Source organism: Bolinopsis microptera, chromosome 11, assembly GCF_026151205.1.
Source record: "Bolinopsis microptera isolate Bmic1 chromosome 11, MBARI_Bmic_1.0, whole genome shotgun sequence".
NCBI classification, from domain to species: domain Eukaryota; kingdom Metazoa; phylum Ctenophora; class Tentaculata; order Lobata; family Bolinopsidae; genus Bolinopsis; species Bolinopsis microptera.
In genome coordinates, this window is record NC_087082.1 from 1,487,885 (window position 1) to 1,511,000 (window position 23,116).

A 23,116-nucleotide genomic window follows, 5' to 3' on the forward strand; every position below is an offset into this window, starting at 1 on the left:
CATACTCTGTCCCATTTTCGATTTTGAAGCCTGAAATTTCCAGGGGCCGAAATTTTACAGTTTTGACCGAATTTCTGACCCGCAACCAATTAGTCAGTCAACTATAGATAGCAAATGACACGATCGGGGTGCTGGAATTTTGATTTGGGTCGGAGGAAGCTCACAGCAGAAATTTTAACAAAAACGAAAAGTTGTATTTTTCAAAAGTCTGTCCCATTTTCAGATTTGAAAATTGTGAACCCACAATTGGACTAATTGGATGAAATTTTTGCCCACAAACCAATTAGTCAGTTAATTAATGATGATATGAAACCAAATTGAGGTACTGGTAGTCATAATTTCGAAACAAATTGATAAATCATACTCTCCCATACTCTGTCCCATTTTCGGTTTTTGAAGCTGAAATTTTCAGGGTCGAAATTTTACAGTTTTGACCGAATTTCTGACCCGCAAACCAATTAGTCAGTCAACTATAGATAGCAAATGACACGATTGGGGTGCTGGAATTTTGATTTGGGTCGGAGGAAGCTCACAGCAGAAATTTTAACAAAACGAAAAGTTGTATTTTCAAAAGTCTGTCCCTTTTTTAGACTTGAAAATTTGTGAACCCACAATTGACTGATTGGATGAAATGTTTGCCCACAAACCATTAGTCAGTTAATTAATGATGATATGAAACCAAATTGAGGTACTGGTAGTCATACTTTTCAAAAAAAATTGAAAAATCATACTCTCCCATACTCTGTCCCATTTTCGGTTTTTGAAGCTGAAATTTCCAGGGGCCGAAATTTTACAGTTTTGACCGAATTTCTGACCCGCAAACCAAGTAGTCAGTCAACTATAGATAGCAAATGACACGATTGGGGTGCTGGAATTTTGATTTGGGGTCGAGGAAGCTCACAGCAGAAATCTTAAACAAAACGAAAAGTTGTATTTTCAAAAGTCTGGTCCCATTTTCAGATTTGAAAATTTGTGAACCCACAATTGACTGATTGGATGAAATTTTTGCCCACAAACCAATTAGTCAGTTAATTAATGAAGATATGAAACCAAATTGAGGTACTGGTAGTCATAATTTCGAAAAAAATTGAAAAATCATACTCTCCATACTCTGTCCCATTTTCGATTTTTGAAGCTGAAATTTTTCCAGGGCCGAAATTTTACAGTTTGTTGACCGAATTTCTGACCCGCAACCAATTAGTCAGTCAACTATAGATAGCAAATGACACGATCGGGGTGCTGGAATTTTGATTTGGGTCGGAGGAAGCTCACAGCAGAAATTTTAACAAAACGAAAAGTTGTATTTTCAAAAGTCTGTCCCATTTTCAGATTTGAAAATTGTGAACCCACAATTGACTAATTGGATGAAATTTTTGCCCACAAACCAATTAGTCAGTTAATTAATGATGATATGAAACCAAATTGAGGGTACTGGTAGTCATAATTTCGAAACAAATTGAAAAATCATACTCTCCCATACTCTGTCCCATTTTCGTTTTTTGAAGCTGAAATTTTCAGGGCCGAAATTTTACAGTTTTGGAGACCGAATTTCTGACCCGCAACCAATTAGTCAGTCAACTATAGATAGCAAATGACACGATTGGGGTGCTGGAATTTTGATTTGGGTCGGAGGAAGCTCACAGCAGAAATCTTAACAAAACGAAAAGTTTGTATTTTCAAAAGTCTGTCCCATTTTCAGATTTGAAAATTTGTGAACCCACAATTGACTGATTGGATGAAATTTTTACCCACAAACCAATTAGTCAGTTAATTAATGAAGATATGAAACCAAATTGAGGTACTGGTAGTCATAATTTCGAAAAAAAAATTGAAAAATCATACTCTCCCATACTCTGTCCCCATTTTCGATTTTTGAAGCTGAAATTTCCAGGGCCGAAATTTTAACAGTTTAGACCGAATTTCTGACCCGCAACCAATTAGTCAGTCAACTATAGATAGCAAATGACACGATCGGGGTGCTGTAATTTTGATTTGGGTCGGAGGAAAGCTCACAGCAGAAATCTTAAACAAAAACGAAAAGTTGTATTTCAAAAGTCTGTCCCATTTTCAGATTTGAAAATTTGTGAACCCACAATTGACTGATTGGATGAAATGTTTGCCCACAAACCAATTATTCAGTTAATTAATGATGATAAGAAACCAAATTGAGGTACTGGTAGTCATAATTTCGAAAAAAATTGAAAAATCATACTCTCCCATACTCTGTCCCATTTTCGGTTTTTGAAGCTGAAATTTCCAGGGCCGAAATTTTACAGTTTTGACCGAATTTCCTGACCCGCAAACCAATTAGTCAGTCAACTATAGATAGCAAATGACACGATTGGGGTGCTGGAATTTTGATTTGGGTCGGAGGAAGCTCACAGCAGAAATTTTAACAAAACGAAAAGTTGTATTTTCAAAAGTCTGTCCCATTTTCAGATTTGAAAGTTTGTGAACCCACAATTGAATGATTGGATGAAATTTTTGCCCACAAACCAATTAGTCAGTTAATTAATGATGATATGAAAACCAAATTGAGGTACTGGTAGTCATACTTTCAAAAAAAAAATTGAAAAATCATACTCTCCCATACTCTGTCCCATTTTCGGTTTTTGAAGCTGAAATTTCCAGGGCCGAAATTTTTACAGTTTTGACCGAATTTCTGACCCCGCAACCAATTAGTCAGTCAACTATAGATAGCAAATGACACGATTGGGGTGCTGGAATTTTAATTTGGGTCGGAGGAAGCTCACAGCAGAAATTTTAACAAAACGAAAAGTTGTATTTTCAAAAGTCTGTCCCATTTTCAGACTTGAAAATTTGTGAACCCACAATTGACTGATTGGATGAAATGTTTGCCCACAAACCAATTAGTCAGTTAATTAATGATGATATGAAACCAAATTGAGGTACTGGTAGTCATACTTTCAAAAAAAAATTGAAAAATCATACTCTCCCATACTCTGTCCCATTTTCGGTTTTTGAAGCTGAAATTTCCAGGGCCGAAATTTTACAGTTTTGACCGAATTTCTGACCCGCAACCAATTAGTCAGTCAACTATAGATAGCAAATGACACGATTGGGGTGCTGGAATTTTGATTTGGGTCGGAGGAAGCTCACAGCAGAAATCTTAACAAAACGAAAAGTTGTATTTTCAAAAGTCTGTCCCATTTTCAGATTTGAAAATTTGTGAACCCACAATTGACTGATTGGATGAAATTTTTGCCCACAAACCAATTAGTCAGTTAATTAATGAAGATATGAAACCAAATTGAGGTACTGGTAGTCATAATTTCGAAAAAATTGAAAAATCATACTCTCCCATACTCTGTCCCATTTTCGATTTTTGAAGCTGAAATTTCCAGGGCCGAAATTTTACAGTTTTGACCGAATTTCTGACCCGCAACCAATTAGTCAGTCAACTATAGATAGCAAATGACACGATCGGGGTGCTGGAATTTTGATTTGGGTCGGAGGAAGCTCACAGCAGAAATTTTAACAAAACGAAAAGTTGTATTTTCAAAAGTCTGTCCCATTTTCAGATTTGAAAATTGTGAACCCACAATTGACTAATTGGATGAAATTTTTGCCCACAAACCAATTAGTCAGTTAATTAATGATGATATGAAACCAAATTGAGGTACTGGTAGTCATAATTTCGAAACAAATTGAAAAATCATACTCTCCCATACTCTGTCCCATTTTCGGTTTTTGAAGCTGAAATTTTCAGGGTCGAAATTTTACAGTTTTGACCGAATTTCTGACCCGCAACCAATTAGTCAGTCAACTATAGATAGCAAATGACACGATTGGGGTGCTGGAATTTTGATTTGGGTCGGAGGAAGCTCACAGCAGAAATTTTAACAAAACGAAAAGTTGTATTTTCAAAAGTCTGTCCCATTTTTAGACTTGAAAATTTGTGAACCCACAATTGACTGATTGGATGAAATGTTTGCCCACAAACCAATTAGTCAGTTAATTAATGATGATATGAAACCAAATTGAGGTACTGGTAGTCATACTTTCAAAAAAAAATTGAAAAATCATACTCTCCCATACTCTGTCCCATTTTCGGTTTTTGAAGCTGAAATTTCCAGGGCCGAAATTTTACAGTTTTGACCGAATTTCTGACCCGCAACCAATTAGTCAGTCAACTATAGATAGCAAATGACACGATTGGGGTGCTGGAATTTTGATTTGGGTCGGAGGAAGCTCACAGCAGAAATCTTAACAAAACGAAAAGTTGTATTTTCAAAAGTCTGTCCCATTTTCAGATTTGAAAATTTGTGAACCCACAATTGACTGATTGGATGAAATTTTTGCCCACAAACCAATTAGTCAGTTAATTAATGAAGATATGAAACCAAATTGAGGTACTGGTAGTCATAATTTCGAAAAAAATTGAAAAATCATACTCTCCCATACTCTGTCCCATTTTCGATTTTTGAAGCTGAAATTTCCAGGGCCGAAATTTTACAGTTTTGACCGAATTTCTGACCCGCAACCAATTAGTCAGTCAACTATAGATAGCAAATGACACGATCGGGGTGCTGGAATTTTGATTTGGGTCGGAGGAAGCTCACAGCAGAAATTTTAACAAAACGAAAAGTTGTATTTTCAAAAGTCTGTCCCATTTTCAGATTTGAAAATTGTGAACCCACAATTGACTAATTGGATGAAATTTTTGCCCACAAACCAATTAGTCAGTTAATTAATGATGATATGAAACCAAATTGAGGTACTGGTAGTCATAATTTCGAAACAAATTGAAAAATCATACTCTCCCATACTCTGTCCCATTTTCGGTTTTTGAAGCTGAAATTTTCAGGGCCGAAATTTTACAGTTTTGACCGAATTTCTGACCCGCAACCAATTAGTCAGTCAACTATAGATAGCAAATGACACGATTGGGGTGCTGGAATTTTGATTTGGGTCGGAGGAAGCTCACAGCAGAAATCTTAACAAAACGAAAAGTTGTATTTTCAAAAGTCTGTCCCATTTTCAGATTTGAAAATTTGTGAACCCACAATTGACTGATTGGATGAAATTTTTGCCCACAAACCAATTAGTCAGTTAATTAATGAAGATATGAAACCAAATTGAGGTACTGGTAGTCATAATTTCGAAAAAAATTGAAAAATCATACTCTCCCATACTCTGTCCCATTTTCGATTTTTGAAGCTGAAATTTCCAGGGCCGAAATTTTACAGTTTTGACCGAATTTCTGACCCGCAACCAATTAGTCAGTCAACTATAGATAGCAAATGACACGATTGGGGTGCTGGAATTTTGATTTGGGTCGGAGGAAGCTCACAGCAGAAATTTTAACAAAACGAAAAGTTGTATTTTCAAAAGTCTGTCCCATTTTCAGATTTGAAAATTGTGAACCCACAATTGACTAATTGGATGAAATTTTTGCCCACAAACCAATTAGTCAGTTAATTAATGATGATATGAAACCAAATTGAGGTACTGGTAGTCATAATTTCGAAACAAATTGAAAAATCATACTCTCCCATACTCTGTCCCATTTTCGGTTTTTGAAGCTGAAATTTTCAGGGCCGAAATTTTACAGTTTTGACCGAATTTCTGACCCGCAACCAATTAGTCAGTCAACTATAGATAGCAAATGACACGATTGGGGTGCTGGAATTTTGATTTGGGTCGGAGGAAGCTCACAGCAGAAATCTTAACGAAACGAAAAGTTGTATTTTCGAAAGTCTGTCCCATTTTCAGATTTGAAAATTTGTGAACCCACAATTGACTGATTGGATGAAATTTTTGCCCACAAACCAATTTGTCAGTTAATTAATGATGATATGAAACCAAATTGAGGTACTGGTAGTCATAATTTCGAAAAAAATTGAAAAATCATACTCTCCCATACTCTGTCCCTTTTTCGGTTTTTGAAGCTGAAATTTCTAGGGCCGAAATTTTACAGTTTTGACCGAATTTCTGACCCGCAACCAATTAGTCAGTCAACTATAGATAGCAAATGACACGATTGGGGTGCTGGAATTTTGATTTGGGTCGGAGGAAGCTCACAGCAGAAATCTTAACAAAACGAAAAGTTGTATTTTCAAAAGTCTGTCCCATTTTCAGATTTGAAAATTTGTGAACCCACAATTGACTGATTGGATGAAATTTTTGCCCATAAACCAATTAGTCAGTTAATTATTGATGATATGAAACCAAATTGAGGTACTGGTAGTCATAATTTCGAAATAAATTGAAAAACCCTCCCCCCATCTCCTCCTCCTCCTTCTCCTCCTCCTCCCCCTCCTCCTCCTCCTCCTCCTCCTCCTCTTCCTCCTCCTCCTCCTCCTCCTCCTCCTCCTCCTCCTCCCCTCCCTCCTCCCCCTCCTCCCCCTCCTCCTTCTCCGGTTAGTTAAGAATAAGCGGAATAAAAAGCGAATTAAATTTTAGGAGTTACACTTAAAATCCCAGCGGGGATGTGGGGCAAGACTCGCAGTTCACACCGGAAGAAGTAGCAGCCAGCAGAAAAGTCAGCACCGCCCGCATCCACGTGGAACGCTCCATTGCCATTGGCTATCTGAAGCGGTACAAGATTTTGGGAAACAAAGTTGTGGCGAAGATGTTGCCTTATCTGAGCGACATCGCATTCGTGTGTGCCCAACTTGTCAATTTGAACCCTGTTTTTTTAAGGGAGGTGGACAGTGATTTTTTTAAATGACCAGGTCTACTTAAATAACTAAAAAATTATGTTAATGTTCTGTTCCTGACTGGACGATAAGCACCACAGTCAGTTGGGGGAGAGACCAACACACTATCAAGATTGTTTGACTATCGTAAACAACCCCCCGCCCCCCCCCCCCCGGCCCCCCCCCCCCAACAGTTTGCATTGTAGTTTGTACATGGGCAGTGGGCACAGTTACATTATAACGATCACGGATCACACAATTTCTAGTTCTGCATGACGTAATCATGGCGTGTTTACCGAGGTGCAGAATATAGGAGCACTTTGAAATTGCCAAGCTGTGGTAGAGATAACAATGTGAACAAATGGTCAAATACAGATAAGTAAGGTAAACATACGATATAATGTCCCTCTGCTCACTCGTCCTGTTTGTGATTGGACGGATCAGCGTCACGTGACAGAACACCTCTATTACAATTGGTCGGGATCACGGAGCACATCAGGGCTGCCCGTCGTCCGAATAAATTTAATTCAGTTGTTATTATGATTGTTATATAATCATGGTGTTGGTTACCTACCTTTATTTTGTTTCTTTTGACTTTGCTATCGTGCTCTGCTCTGAAAATTGTGATAGAACCTGTTCGAGTTGTTAACGAGATGATCTCCTTGTTCTTTCGTTGCAGAATCATCATGTTCTTTGTTTGAGTAACACAAAAATTTTAGGAATAGGGAAGCGTTATTGGGCTGTAAAACCAACTTAAATCGATTTCTCATGCAACGTTGTACAAGTGAGGAACAGTCACCAAAATGAGTTGCTTACCTGCTGTGTTTTGTCGTACTCTGCTCTTCGCTCAAGTTCGCTTGAGTGGGTGGAGTTGTAGGCTGAGTGGAGTTGTAGGCTGAGTATATGTTCAAATCTCCTTACTTCGTATGGTGAAACATTGACAGGTTTACCTTAGCCTTTGGGACGAGTGTTTGCCCACCGGGGATCCAAAAATATGATTATCATGGACATTACTTTGACACATGAACTAATCAAACGACTTTAGTGATTCCAGAAAATGTTACTAACTACATTTAGCTAGTTTATAGTAGATACACACGATCGCAGAATAGAGGAGCACAATCGGGCTCTTTGTTCTGCGACCGTGTTTCCTCGGTGGGCCGACATGTTTTTGTTGTGTAGTAGTGCTGGGGAAAAAATAAAACAAAATTTCTATTGATAATTCTTGACCTTAGTGCCACATTTTCTGTGGTGAAAACAAATTTAAAGTCAAACGTTATATATCGTAGAAGGGCATGATTTACTCACATCACTAAGCATTTGGATGGATAATCAGCACACAAGGATAAACTGACCTTTAAACATGACCACCAGCTATACCACGTAACCATAGCTCCGAAATAAATAAATTGCTCTACATAGAAACATCTGGCCTCATCCTATCACATTGTGGTCCCCAGGGGTTCGGTAAAGCCCTTACAGGCAACTGGGTCCTTTTACCAGCCACAATAAAATTGGTCATGCCAGTACTGTCATAAACTGTAACCAACTATTTAAAAATTAGATATCTTTTGCTAAATTTTAAATTTTAAGTCATAGAGCAATCTTCTTAATTTTAAAATTTAAGAATAATATTTTACCCTAACTATGATGTGGTGGCATTTCATACTTAAGTTAAATTCAACTTTGAAAGTAAATAGATTATTAGTGACAACAAAATTATAGTTTAAGACATCCATCCTGCATCGTGTTTCCAATATTAGAATTTATGATATGTATTGATTGAATATTTGGTAATAAATTTAACTTTTGTTTTATTAAACTTTTGTTTTATATTCGCTAAGGTGAGGATTGCCTCGATCTTTCGGTTTCAGCCCTAGGTCAAGAGCTGCAGTAGAAGCGAAGGATCAAAATATATGTTGCTTGTTGCTCGCATTCTAAACTATGAAACATCAATTTTTAGGGATAAGGACGTGTTTATAGGTTCTGAAACCTAGCTAAATCGATTTTTCGTGCAATTTTAGGTTAGAAACGGTCATCAAAATGAGTTAATAAGAAGGTCGATTTCTCGGTTATTTTTGAGCTTTCGTTCAGAAAATAATTCGGGGCGATACAGAACAATACAGAACAAGAAGGTTTCTCGACTCTCTAAGAAGAAGAAAGAGAGGGCAGCCCCGATTATGCCACGTGACATTCTCAGTTGCCGTGGTGATGAGTCCTGGTAGGACACTCAGATAGTGCCAAACAAAGGACATTACAAGGTAGAACCTGGACTACTTGAAAATATAGAAGAGGGGAACAAAGAACATTTATACAGGGTAGAACCTGGACTACTTGAAAATATAGAAGAGGGGAACAAAGAACATTTATACAGGGTATGGGGTAGAACCTGGACTACTTGAAAATATAGAAGAGAGGAACAAGTGGGATTTTGTTAAACAGGGACTTTAACTTGTGTTAAATTTATGAATGTGTAACTTATAAACGAATGCTTGCCCCGCTTAGCAGTTATCATGGAAATCAATAGCAGTTATCATGGAAATCGTCCAGAGTCCTGTCGCCTGTTGTCCATTTTGCTCATACTATTTGAAAGTAGCTCACGGAGAATTTTGGCAAGACGACAGCTCATTCGTCGCAACACTGGGGTTTCTTCACCCTATTCTCAGATTATGTATTGCATCATCATTCATCATTAAGAATCACAGTGCTGGCAAGCACGACCGTTGCATTTATTGTGGGTATAATATGTACCCCATTTACTATTATACCCCCTTTACTATTATACCCCCTTTACTATTATAAATATACCCCCTTTTGTACACGTTACAAGCCTCTTTCGTGCACGCGAAGCGTGCACTCCGGCCGGAGGCGGCGGCTGAAGGCTGCCGCCTCCGGCAGGAGTTTTTCAGACATTAAGACTCATCGGAAGTCGTTCAGCAGATTTATTTTTATTTCAAAACATTCTAATTTGATGTCAAAGATGACAGGAATAAAAAATAGTTATGTTGAGATTTTTAAGAAATTTGCATAAAATACTCGCCAGCACTGTTATACGAAATTCGGTAAAAAACCCAAAATCGCCATATTCAGGTGCCTTAAAAACCATGTTAAAATTGAGTTAGAGATCTGAAATTTTTCAGGGCGTCTAGACGTTGACCAAATCGACTGCAAAAAAAGTTTCAGGTTTCAGGAACATCGGGAAGTGGGTTTTCTAGAACCCCTGTTTTATGACAGATTGTCGTGATATCTATATACATATTCAGGGATAGACGATTTGCCAGTCAATTGTAGCCTGTATTTAATTGTCCATAGATTCAAAAGTATAAAAGATACAGCCATTTCCGACCACAGGTCTTGAAAATAATTGTTTACACTTTAGTTTACATTGTATAAACAAATTATTTGACGTCATGAACACCCTTTGATGACGTCATCAAGTTAACCGTTTTTAAAACTTGATTTTTGACAAAGTAATAACTTTTAAAAATGATTTTACACCATTAAAAAGTAATTGTATTCAAAATCTGAGGCAATTTTACCTTAGATAATTGTTCAAGCATTCTGAAAATCTACCGGAAAGTTTTTCTAGCTTGCTCCTTCATAAAGATATTCGTCATTGAAGTTTGTGCTTTTTTGAAGAATTATTTTATAAAAACGTCAATTTTGCGATTTAGTATTCTCTGGTTTTGGGCCATGCCTTGGATTGTGGAGCTCAGTTCTGCTTCCTATAGGTATAAATTGTGCATTAGGCTAGTTTTAAAGTTAAAAATCTAAAAGTTGCACACGTGGGGACACGCCCAAATTGATAGAAAATCGCTAAAATCACTGAAAATTGCTGTTTTCGTCATTTTCTGTCAACTTTAGAGTGCCGTTGTGATTACAATTCTTCTTGAAATATTTTGAAACTTTGCATGCTTATCAAGCTATATATAAAACAATTACATGCAAAAATTTACGGCGATTCAATATTGGATGCGCACGCAACGTCCGCTCAAAGTTTGCACGCGCGAAAGGTGAGAATTTGCTCATTCGTGATTTCCAACAAATTCTGCTTTGCCACGACAGTTTAATGTCATTATATATGAATTTAATACCAACTTGAATGAGTATTAAGTGGCATATTCAGTCAGTGATCGACCGATATGCTTACCTAAACACAAGGAAATGTTTTTAAAGGAAAAATTTCGAAATCGTTGAAACTTCCTCCTTATTAATGAAGATATCAGTTTATATTTCGACTTTATAAAGTACCCTGACATTATAATCAAAAATAGATGATATTTGACCAAAACCCATAATCATGGGTAGAGTGGACCGCTGCCAGTGTCTCTCTTTCCCAAACAAAAGGAAATGATATTAATTTGATTGACCGTTCTCAAATGCAAAATGATACCGAGAATGAAATCGGTCGCTCGCTTTTCCCATTCATTTACAATTGTAATAGACTAAGAAAAACTACCCAAAGGCAGCTGTACTCGGCAATAAAGATTCAATAAACTTCAGCAGTAGTAACTACCACCCTTACCCCGAAATACTAGGTATCGACCTGAACGCAACCCAAAGAGATTTTTACAGCATCTGATTGATGTAATCAATCGAAACTTATTACAATTCGAAAGCCGTGAATGAATGGAAAAAGCGAGCGACCGATTTCATTCTCGGTATCATTTTGCATTTGAGAACGGTCAATCAAATTAATATCATTTCCTTTTGTTTGGGAAAGAGAGACACTGGCAGCGGTCCACTCTACCCATGATTATGGGTTTTGGTCAAATATTCTATAGATAAAATATGTCTAATTAAAAGTGCGGGGTGTTTGCGGTGTTTGAGCGGTTGTAGTGAATATAAAGGCTCGGCTCATGTGATTTTCTGAATTTATAGTAGGGGTTGGTGACTGGTAAGTATAAAGGAGACAAAATAGCTATAAGATGGTCTTAGAGATTTGTCTCACTGATCTTGCTTGAGCAGTAGCAACCTTTAAATCTCCGATGGCCATGTATGTTGTATGTTGTGTTTTGATTCAAAGTGTAATGTTTTAGATTGAGACGATGTATTGAAGTATTGACGGGTAATGAAATGTTAAATCGGTCAATAATAATGGAACAGTTGTTCTCAAATGAGGGGATAAACTTTTAGAAAACATGTTCACTAATGACAATAACTCAGTGTGTTAACCTCATTTAGGCCGCACGTAACCGAACTACCACAGGACTGAGGACAATGTTTTATTAAGTCAACAAGTAATTCAGTCGTACTCAGATGGTGTGTTGAACACTTAACTGTTGAAACATGGTTGACCTCATTAAACTGAAGAACCATAATTTATAAGCTGATTGTTCTTTAATCACAGCAAAAACGAAATCTTGCTGTAAATTACTGGGCGGCGCTCAGCCTGTCATTCCGCCGAATCTTTATTTATGTTAATGAACATGATAGCCTGAGGTCCCCAGGTAAGCTGTAAATTTTAAAAATCAACATTGAAGTCACCAGTACCACTTGTTCATGTTAAATACGATTATCGTGTGACCGCAGCTTTATATTACGGTTACCTAGCTTGTTTATACTTATAGAGTTATAATCTATTGCTCGCTTCTCTCACGTATGCGAGAAGCTCGAAAAAAGCGAAGGCCGCGCTCTGGGACTGGCGTGCCAGGTAACCGCAGCTTAGTATAGCACTATAGCGCGATAAGGGGTTAATGTTATCCTCAATTTCACCTCGCTAAACTAGCAGTAACTTCATGTCAATAAATACTGATTATCGTTGACTATCCATGAATAAACGTTTGAGTTAGACAGAATACATTTGGATAGCTACTTCAAAGAAGAAAATCCGCCATTATTTTTACCCGCCATTATTTTTACCCATGACCATTATTTTTACCCGCCACAATATTGAATATTACCCGCCAATATTACTATTAGTATTACCCGTATCTACCACAACCAATGTGATAATAAAGCTTTACTGCCCGGAAAGACCTACAAATTAGCATTTACTTATATAATAAGGCGTAATAATAGACGTAATAATAGGCGTAAGCTGTCGTACATCAGGTCATGTTATCCTGATCCGAGGCATCTGTACGTTGATACTTGATAGATGGGTGCGCCCAGTAATAATATGGTGCTTGTAATTGGTGTGCACCAGACTTTTATTTGGTAGTGTCCCCACTTGTGACTGTTTAGGGTACTGACACTGTTGTCATGGGGTTTTTGTCCCTTTATTTGCTTTATCATTATGTTGTACTTACATATTACATGAGGCTAATAAAACATGAATTCGATTGTTTAGGGCTCGGGTTAGGGTTGTGGTAAGTAAGGGTTATGGATAGCTTCGGGGAATTATGGTTAGGGGGGGGGGGGGGGGGGGGGGGCAATGACTACCAATGGAGACTTTTGGGGACTAAAAATCATGGGGACTAGAGGTCAACTCGTTGACGTAATTCACCATTTGTCCCCATAAGTCCCAATACAAGAATTTTTGACATTTATTTATGGTTTTCAAGTTAGTTTAATAACGATACGATCGAGATGTTTTGTCCAAGATAAGAGTAGGATAAATCTGACTTAAAAGTAAAATGATAAGCCCGGTTGTAATGTGTTCTACCACTGTACAAGTCAGTTCAGATTGAGGTAAATTAAAGTTTAGCTCTCGTGAAGGTAGAAGTAGCCGACTCGCTGAACGTACCCTCCTTCGACTTACCCTCCTAATACACTTAAAGATGTTAGATGATGGGTGAATGAGTATTTATAACAGCCGTTCTGTGAACAGACTTTGGTGATCTTTATTTTAAGCACTGGCAAGCACTCTTTTGTGAATATTTCCATAAATGATCGTCAAAAACAAAAGAAACCAACGCCAATTTCAAATTACTGAGCATATCATTTCAGACAAATCAATACAAAAGTAATAAGAAAAATTGATAATGCGTTTATTTTCCTTGCGCTACAACTCGTGTTACTAGATCAATCTGATAAAATAAGCGTATATATGCAATATGTCTCCTCAATGTTGTCATTGGTAGTCGCCCCCGCCCCCTCCCTTAATTTACCTGAGGTACTCTAAGAGCCCTCAAGTAGCTCCCAAGAAGTCAGGAATGTCCAGTGACCATTTATAAATATTAGTCTTGAGAAGTTTACGATCTGGTCTGGAGAAGCCAAATTTTGTGAAATCTAAATGGGGACTAATGGTGACTAAAAATCATGGGGACTCGGGGTCACATAGCTTGTGTCAAAATTACACTAGCGTAATCATTTGGAAACCCCTCCTCCCCCCTCGGCTGATTACGTAATAAGTGAACGACCCCATATAATATTGGTATTTGAACGAAATAAAACACAAAATTATAATGTTATCAAATAAGACGGTTATTTATATACACAACTACAACGTCGGGTTCTAAGATTCTTTCCACTTCACTAATCTACATTGAACACACCACACACTATATATGGCTACAATTTATTTAACCCACGTGGACAGGGCTTAAAGATCAAGATTTTTAGCGAAATTTTGGGGCCACGATAATTCAGAAGAGCAAATTTACAAAAAATGTTGGCCATTTATTGTTATCGATTCAGCTTTGTTAATATTGTAGCCCAGCCTCCAATAGAAAAAAAATTGCGGCCAAAGGAATTTGAAGAAAGATCAGCAGCCCCCAAATTTGACCAAAATTTTGGCCTGATCTGCAATTGACAGGATTGTTGGCTGTGGTTAGAAAAATTTGATCCACGTTTTAAGCCGTAGAATTGGAAACCTCTTTATTAAGACATATCCGATATCGCTAGTTATATATTTGCCTTTTATAAATGAACGTTAAGGTTATCAAACAAGATGATAGATTGTTGAATTTCAGAATTTTGTGTGACGTTTCAACCATAAATTATACCCGACAGTACATCATAGTTGCTTAAACTATAAAAGTATGAATAGTATGTACCTTTTCGTGATTGGTTGAAATTTAATGCGATAAAATATGTCAATTACCTTCAAACTCAAATATACATTTAACATAGAAAAAAGGTATCGAATCGTATGTGTGACAGAGAATTTGCTCGGTAACCAAAACAAACGGTCTAATGACTAAATTTAACCAATGAAAGCGCACAAGCTGCATAACTAGCAAAACGTGACTGACAAATCAGATGAACTAGGCTTGCTGCCCTGTGATTTGAATATCGTTCGTAATAAATCAAAAATATTCTTTTTATCGTTTTTGTTTTAAGAACTAAGTGACCAGTGTAACAAGGCGGCGACTAATCCGGTTGAACTGAGGGCGGTCTACATTCCATAGAAGTACGGCCGAAATCATACGGTAAACAACAATTTACTAGAACTGTAAATGAAGATCTAGTAGAATCGAAGAAAATATGTACGGATAGCCTTCTAGGTAAGGACCGTACGTCTGGTTCTTTTAACCCTTTGACGGCCGCTTCTCAGTTAAACCAGCCCGGTAACCACCATGTTACAGTTATGCAGCTGTACATAACAGAGAACTACAACCTAAAAGTAAATCCACAAAAAAGAGAGAAGATAAAGTCCCTCAGTTTTGTGTCTTTACCTCTTATCTCACCACTTTTGTGTGTACAACAATATCCGGCGGGGGTGAATGGGGGTGAGGGTGAGCGGTAACAAAACATAAGGGGTCGTTCACATATTACGTAATCATTTTTTGGAACATTTTTACCCCCCCCCCCCCCACCCCCTCCGTAATCAGTTTTACACATAGCTATTGTGAAAACCCCCCCCCCCCCCCTCAGCTGATTACGTGATATGTGAACGACCCCTAGGATATCGAGAAACAATATCGGCGTGAAATGTGTGCGGTTTGAACAAACAAAATAACCGATTACGTGACAGATTGAAGATGAACAGAATGTTATACAGATGCTTTGGGACTAGAGCTCCAGGATATCAATCAAGGTATGGTTCTTTTTAAAGGCAAAATCATGGATTACAAAGTACATAGCTAATCTTATATTAGACTACTTGTTTTGTCCCCACTGACCAGCAACCCTCCTAATTGTTAGAGACAACAACTTTAATCTTATCCACCATCGCACTTTCAAGCAATATCAACATTCAACACTTGTGCGTTCTTCAAATTCTTAACATCACCTCATAATGTTGGGATCACTGGGGACGGAACTATATGAACTGTGACTATGACTATTACTGCTAACATAATGGTAGAAAAATCAAATCACGACATGCTACCAAGTGGTAGCACGCGGGGAACTTTACAATAAATATATCTTTCTTTAAACAAACTAACCCTGCAACGGCGCGCGAATTAACATCGAACTTTGGCAGCGCCCTATCATATATTGAGAAAATTATACGGATATCAAAGTCCCACATAGTATCATATCTTTATTATATGTTGAATTTTACCGTGAAAACAATCACTTGAATCACATATAGTTATGGGTGCTGTTTCATTTACGACAACAACAGTGCCATACAGAAATACGCTAACACAGTCAAATACCGGCCAAAAAAAGGGATGTATCCAGGTCTTAACATTGCACGTGCAATCAAGACGACCTTAGGAATCCTTACTTTAGGATAAAATGTTGGGATCTCGCGGTATGTTCGGAATTTGACTTTGTTAGCTGCTACTTCCGGTAAAACTTAAACCAAATGAACCTTTCAAACAAAACACAAATAACCACTAGTACGTCTACGAATCGTATTAAACAGCAACCGTGTGCACTTTCTAAACTGAGAAGTGAACCAAACAGTTCTGCGCAATACTAATTTGAGTTTTATCAATCCTCGTTAAATATCTTCTAGAAACTAAGCTACTCGGAAATGACAACATTTTATGTGGAGCGATTGAAGTTTTTCAACGAAAATTATAGCATGCCCACACGAAACACACTCAAAAATTATTTACTCAACTTTTGAGTTAAGTAAATATAAAGTTAAGTAAATATAACCCCTCAGTCTCATGCACAAAATGAACCATCATTAAACCGACCTGAACTCGTCAAAATTTAACGAAGATTGTGAAATTAATGTACTTATGTGCGAATACCCCTTGTTATAAATGCTCATGTCATCATTTCCTTGGAATCAAACCATTGTTAGCGCACTACAATTCAAAGTAAAAATTAAACCCTGAGCGTGATTAAGATTTTCGTGTGAATTAAAAACAAATTTTGAAAATTATAAAATCAACGATAAATATAATAACCCGACACCAAGAAGTTTTTTATACTAATTAATCAATACGTCCAATACATAATTTTGTAACATATATTATATTATTATGCATATTTATATATTTGACACGACATACACACAACATAGATTATCATATATAGTATTTATAATTATATAATATATAATATATATATATATATATAATAGTATAAGCTACCCCGTCAAGATACATGTAATAACTTTGTACAATAAACCAAAACATTATTATATCAAATATAGACCGCACCCTAAAGGCTAAATGCTACCATTCACTACACATACATGTTCGTTAAGCTAGAATGATCAATGTACATAGTACTGATGATACACCACAGTAAAATATCATGGCAAGATAGTTAATATACTGTACAACGATATAGTGTAGCCCTCTTTATCAGAACACTGCGCTCAGTGCCTAGCAACCACTGCAACTGTTGGTTACTATCGTCATTTTAACCGTGGTGCTAAGCACTTTCGCACTTTCGGGACGCAATAAATACCCAGTCCACTTAAATTCAACCCCTGATTATTTCTTCAGTTATAAGATGGCCACATCCGAGATAGGAATGCTATTTACCTGTCCAGGAACAGTTCAACGTAGCGCGGTCCAATGTGCTTGCGGTCCTTCTCCACGACGGCGCGCTGTGCATCTTCAAGCGATGTGAAGTTGACATACGCTTCGCCAGTCGGTTTCATGTCGTCGTTGTAGCAGATAAAGATATCGTTCTCAGTGAGATTGAAGCCGCTGAAGAAGTTTAATATCTCAAACTTGTCCGTGTTGTAAGGTATACCCCGCATTTTAACGACACTCCTGCTCTGTGTAGCACTGGTCAGACCGTCCGACCAGGATGTTGACCGCTGCTCGTCAGCTGAGTTACCAGTTAGGAACGAGTCCGAGTTGAAGAAGTTGGGCAGCGCCGAGAAGAGGTTGTCCGCTATTTGCTCGGAGGTCAGCGAGGTCGGGTTGTTGTCTTGTACACTGACCTGGGACAGGGACCTGATGAAGTCGAGATGCAGATCGTTGATTGGGCTGCTCTGAGTCGATGCGACGTGGGGAGACAGTAGTGCACTGCTTATCGGATCAACTTTTACCTTGCTTGGACTGCAATAGTTTGCAGAGCTACTGGAGTTGTCCGGGCTGAAGGTCGACATTCGAGGCCACGACTGCTGGGTCTTCAGCAAGTTTTGAGCAGCTTGGTCGAGAGCGTATGCACTGTTGGTTAAATCGTTTTGTTGTTCCCACGAGAGACTAGGGCCAGGGGGGAGAACAACAGGAGAGAAGGAGCTAGGACTCGAGGGGAACATAGTGTTCGGTGAAAGCAGCTCAGGGTGAGCCCCGGCACCTGAACTTCCGTTCATGGGCATGGCTGTGGATGGGGACCAGGGGTTTTGTGGCAAGTTAAACCGGAACGGACCGACTGCGTTTATCATCTCAATACGGGGACATCTAAACACCTCGATATACCTATTACCCATGTGGTGCTTGTGTTTCTCCGTGGCTTTGATGGCATCCTCCACACTCCCAAAGTGAACGTAACCATTTCCGGTTGGGCGACCGGAGCCGTCGTAAATAAAGTGGATTCCACCTTCACCGAGAGTTAAACCTGCAAAGAACTCCAGTACTTGGGTCCTGGACGCAGAATAAGGTAACCCGCGGAGCTGAACACAGTCCATTATCGTACTCGGCAGTGGAGTCGCTGAGAGGTAATTAACTTTAAAACACAATTTAAATTTGTTTACAAGGGACAGTATAATTGGGACCTCAAATGTGGTATTGTATTACGGAAATCTCTTGGAACGTTAGAAGTCCTCAATTGAATGTCAAATCAACCAACCGGAATCATGTTGTTTTTTGGCCGCAAGTTGAGCTTTAAGCCACGTTTCATCAACACGTTCCGGCATCCACAGGGCAGGCAGAATAGGGGAGGTAGGGTTGGAAGAGAAGGGCTGCGGTAAACCTGCAACAATTAGCATTGTGAGTGTGACCATGTAAAATATCCAGAAAAATATGAAATTTTGATTAAAGACATGAACTTCTGATTAAAATCAGGCAACACTTCAGTTCCAGTTTACATCATTGCAAAGGATTCGTTTGTTATCTTATCAAAAGTACTATTCTTTCATTCAGTATCGAATTACGTCGCCTGGAAAATGGAAATTTATCAACATGTGCGGCGCGGTTCACATTCCAATCCTGGGAAGTTACGCCTAAAAAGCTAATAAAAAGTAAACAGAAACATTGAACGCGCGCCCTCTCTGGCCAATGTCCAAACATTATGGCACAGAAAAGCGTTTCCTCAACGTTGTCTGTAAAAGAAAACAAGGCCGCGCGCGGCGCTCAAGTACCATTATGGACAAAATTTGTCCCTTTCCCGCCATTCAAACAGTCATAATTGAATTTTAAGGTTTAATGAGCGAAAACGGCGGCTTGCTTTGCCTTTAACGTAAAGAGACTTGGACGGATTTACAGAGATAGTGGTTGAAATCCCAGAGTTTACTGAATTATCCACAGCTAATTTATTAACTGAGTTTCAAGTAACTGGTAGCCAGCTAATGGCTTGACATGTCAAAGTTAAATACCCAATTGACGTCAATGACTAAGGAACATTACATCCCCAGGCTACTATGACAATCCTTAATTATATATGGGTCATTTGTCCATAGTATTCTGCACGCAGTTTTGGCAGATAGTGGGTCAATGTGGAGGATTCCTTGTCAGAATGTACGATCCCAGCCTCGGATAATTAAACCTTTTAGATTCTCCAGATGGTAATTTCCCTAAAAACTTGCCTGACTCTTTAACCACATTGTAGAAATGGGGATCAAACAAAGAGAAATGGACACACAGATTCTGCCTCAAAAGTTGAGTCGCCCTTCAACTAGGCGACGAAATGTCACCCTGTTTAAAAGGGCAGAGTTACATTCTATGTCAGGGTTGGGTCTAAAGCACGGGGTGTGCTGGTTAGATTCATATTAGGAGAATGTAGAATGTAGTTGATTTCTTAGTACCATACAAAAGTCAACTGCGGTGGAACATGTCATCGATATAGAAGAAAACTTGTCATTTCAGGGGTCCGGGGACATAATTGAGCGGGATCAGTTTGTGATCAGGAATATAAATGTTAATTTCATTGAAACTTTAACGAGTAGAAAAACGATAGTTCAAATTTTATCATATCCGATTCGATGATTATTACTAATTATTGGTAGAGGTAATATTAGTCACATAAACCGGCGGTATTTATTAGGAAATTAGAAAACTAGATTTGCAATATGTCTCTGATGTTACCTTAACTGCACAAGGAATAATTTTCGTCCGAAAGTTAGTTTCTCTCCTAATATGGCAGTATCGACTATCGGGCCGATAGTTTCTGAATCCGGCGTATTGCAGTAAAATAAAATAATGTAGCAAAAAGCAATCATGAGATTTAATGAGGCAAAGCATGCTATTATTTTTGAATAATATGCAGACGGCATACATAATTCTTAGAGGGCTAATATTTGACACTTAAAGCAATGCATCATAAAATTTCATGTTCTAAAAACTTCAAAGATGCCCCGAATACTTTACTTAATTTCAGACGCTGAACTCTCTTCAGCATCTTCACTATCTTCAACATGACAAGCATTCTCCAAAGTTCCAAGCAACTGTAAGAATGTAGTATATCTCATTTGTACGCCTCTGTAGAGCTCAACAATTTGTAGTATATTGCATACCAAGCAATATATTCGCGTGTGCTCAACATATTACAGATTGTTATATATGACAATGTTAAAGTGTGTAATATAGTACTAGTGGTGTTGCGTGTGTGTTATATAGTAACCACTTGAAGTATCATGGAGCAGGTAAATATATTGCCCTCTCCTCCTTTCCCTCTCTCTCTCTTCTCTCTCTCTCTCTCTCTCTTCTCTCTCTCTCTCTCTCTCTCTCTCTCTCTCTCTCTCTCTCTCTCTCTCTCTCTCTCTCTCTCTCTCTCTCTCTCTCTCTCTCTCTCTCTCTCTCTCTCTCTCTCTCTCTCTCTCTCTCTCTCTCTCTCTCTCTCTCTCTCTCTCTCTCTCTCTCTCTCTCTCCCTCTCTCTCTCTATCTCTCTCTCTCTCTCTCTCTCTCTCTCTCTCTCTCTCTCTCTCTCTCTCTCTCTCTCTCTCTCTCTCTCTCTCTCTCTCTCTCTCTCTCTCTCTCTCTCTCTCTCTCTCTCTCTCTCTCTCTCTCTCGCTATCTCTCTCTATATCTCTCTCTCTATATATCTCTCTCTCTCTCTCCCTCCCCCTCTCTCTCTCTCTCTCTCTCTCTCTCTCTCTCTCTCTCTCTCTCTCTCTCTCTCTCTCTCTCTCTCTCTCTCTCTCTCTCTCTCTCTCTCTCTCTCTCTCTCTCTCTCTCTCTCTCTCTCTCTCTCTCTCTCTCTCTCTCTCTCTCTCTCTCTCTCTCTCTCTCTCTCTCTCTCTCTCTCTCTCTCTCTCTCTCTCTCTCTCTCTCTCTCTCTCTCTCTCTCTCTCTCTCTCTCTCTCTCTCTCTCTCTCTCTCTCTCTCTCTCTCTCTTCTCTCTCTCTCTTCTCTCTCTCTCCCGCTCTATAAATTATAGCAGTGTGTACAATCATGCACAGTGTACATTGAGTTATTAACTTGTAATTAGTGTCCACGTGACACAACAAATCAACTAATCCCGTCTCGGTACACAAACCAACCACCAATCAGACAGCGGGAAGCCGATCATGTGACCGACACTAGCCAATGGAAACCTCCAGAAAATACCCCAACAGTTTGAGGAAATTAACTTATGTAGTTCCTGCAACGTCTGCCAGCTATCATTAACCAATCAGAAGGCTGGATTCCTCGTAACAAGCCAATCAGGAGAGCGGGTTCAGCCACGTGACAAGAGTTCAGGGAAGAGACGAAATTACAGTAAAGCTGTACAAAAGCCATTTTCCGTCTGGGGCTGTATCCGGAGCAGTAGGGTGGAGCGGGGCTGAGCGGGGCTGAGCTGGGCCGAGTAGCACTGAGGGGTTCACTACGTACAAGTAGCCACTATTCGGCACAGTTTCATGGTTCTTTAAGCATAACAGTGGTTGAAATGATAAAATTACTCGTGACGCTTATATACCTTCATAATAGTAATAATATGCAATGTAGACACATGTATAGAGACATATTAGTGCAGTAAGTAGAGCGTGCTATCTTGTGAGTCCTAACTTACTATCGTACTTTAAACCGGGTGAACAGCGTGTCTGTTACGCGGCCTGGTTACAAAATTACAGAAAACCAGTAATTCGTTGAGGTCTAACTTTTAGCTCAGTATAAAGCTTTTAAATAGTGTAAAGAGGAGTTTCCTTCAGGTTCGATTTCATCGCCTGATACAGAGTAACAGAGATGTGGAGTTCTGTGGAAAACATTATGGGATCACGTGATCATATAGGTCATGTGAGCCATGGCTCGTTGCTATGTGAGCCATGGCTCGTTGCTATGTGATCACATGGCTCGTTGCTATGTACTCGTTGCTATGTACGGCAGATGAGCTTGCAGAAGACTGTGCACATCTGGAATATTTAGCGTTTTCTTTGTGGATCTGATCGTGTAGTTATAATAGCGAACATAATATGTTACAAACTATCTATTTATAATAAACAATAAGTCGTTTTGTTTGTTTCACATTAAAGAATGTGGAGCTACAGGAAACCGTATAGATGTACAGTATGGATAGCTAGGTAATGCTAATGTCATTGAACATTGTATTGAACATCCTGATATTAGCTTCTCCAACATAGAAACCCGCTTCTCAGAGATTTTAGACAATTAAGTATCTCCAAAAAATGTGAAAGAAAGAGTTTGTAAAAGTGCCAGTCTTCTTTTTCATTACATTAAAAATGACATACAATATCATGTTCCTAACAGAGACTGGAGGCGCAAGATAATTTCTCAGAAAATGTAATCTCAGAAAATGTAATCTACAGGGGCCACATAATATTATGATAAGGTGCAGCACTGCTGCATGCACTGTGCACTGTGTAGTGTGTACAACAGCTCGCTAATGTTCATTGTAATATTACTTCTCCTCAAAATGCTAAGATTTATTCCTTGGGTGAGATATCTTTAATGGTCCTGTGGGTGCTTGCACCTGAACATTTTGCCTCTCCTCTGTAATGTCTCTAGTGTGCTTAATACTTTGCATAACCCCGCTCACAGGCTCATTTAACAAGAGGTACATCAGCACGTCGGCAGAGAGTTCTTAATGTAAAAGTTACACACACAGA

The 23,116-nt window shown here is 38.7% G+C and overlaps 1 protein-coding gene across 2 annotated transcripts in view; it reads right to left on the reverse strand.

The window, feature by feature from the left end:
• Window positions 1-15,428: 15,428 nt before the first annotated feature.
• The window catches only part of LOC134823339 (epithelial splicing regulatory protein 2-like), an 18,839-nt gene continuing 11,151 nt past the window's right edge, over window positions 15,429-23,116 (reverse strand). For both annotated transcript variants that reach the window (XM_063834767.1, XM_063834768.1), the window contains exons 5-6: window positions 18,705-18,827; window positions 15,429-18,566 (exon numbers count right to left, since the gene is read on the reverse strand). In XM_063834767.1, coding sequence (XP_063690837.1) covers window positions 17,443-18,566; window positions 18,705-18,827 — 1,247 coding nt within the window. In that variant the 3' untranslated portion in view covers window positions 15,429-17,442. The remainder of the gene's footprint in view (window positions 18,567-18,704; window positions 18,828-23,116) is intronic.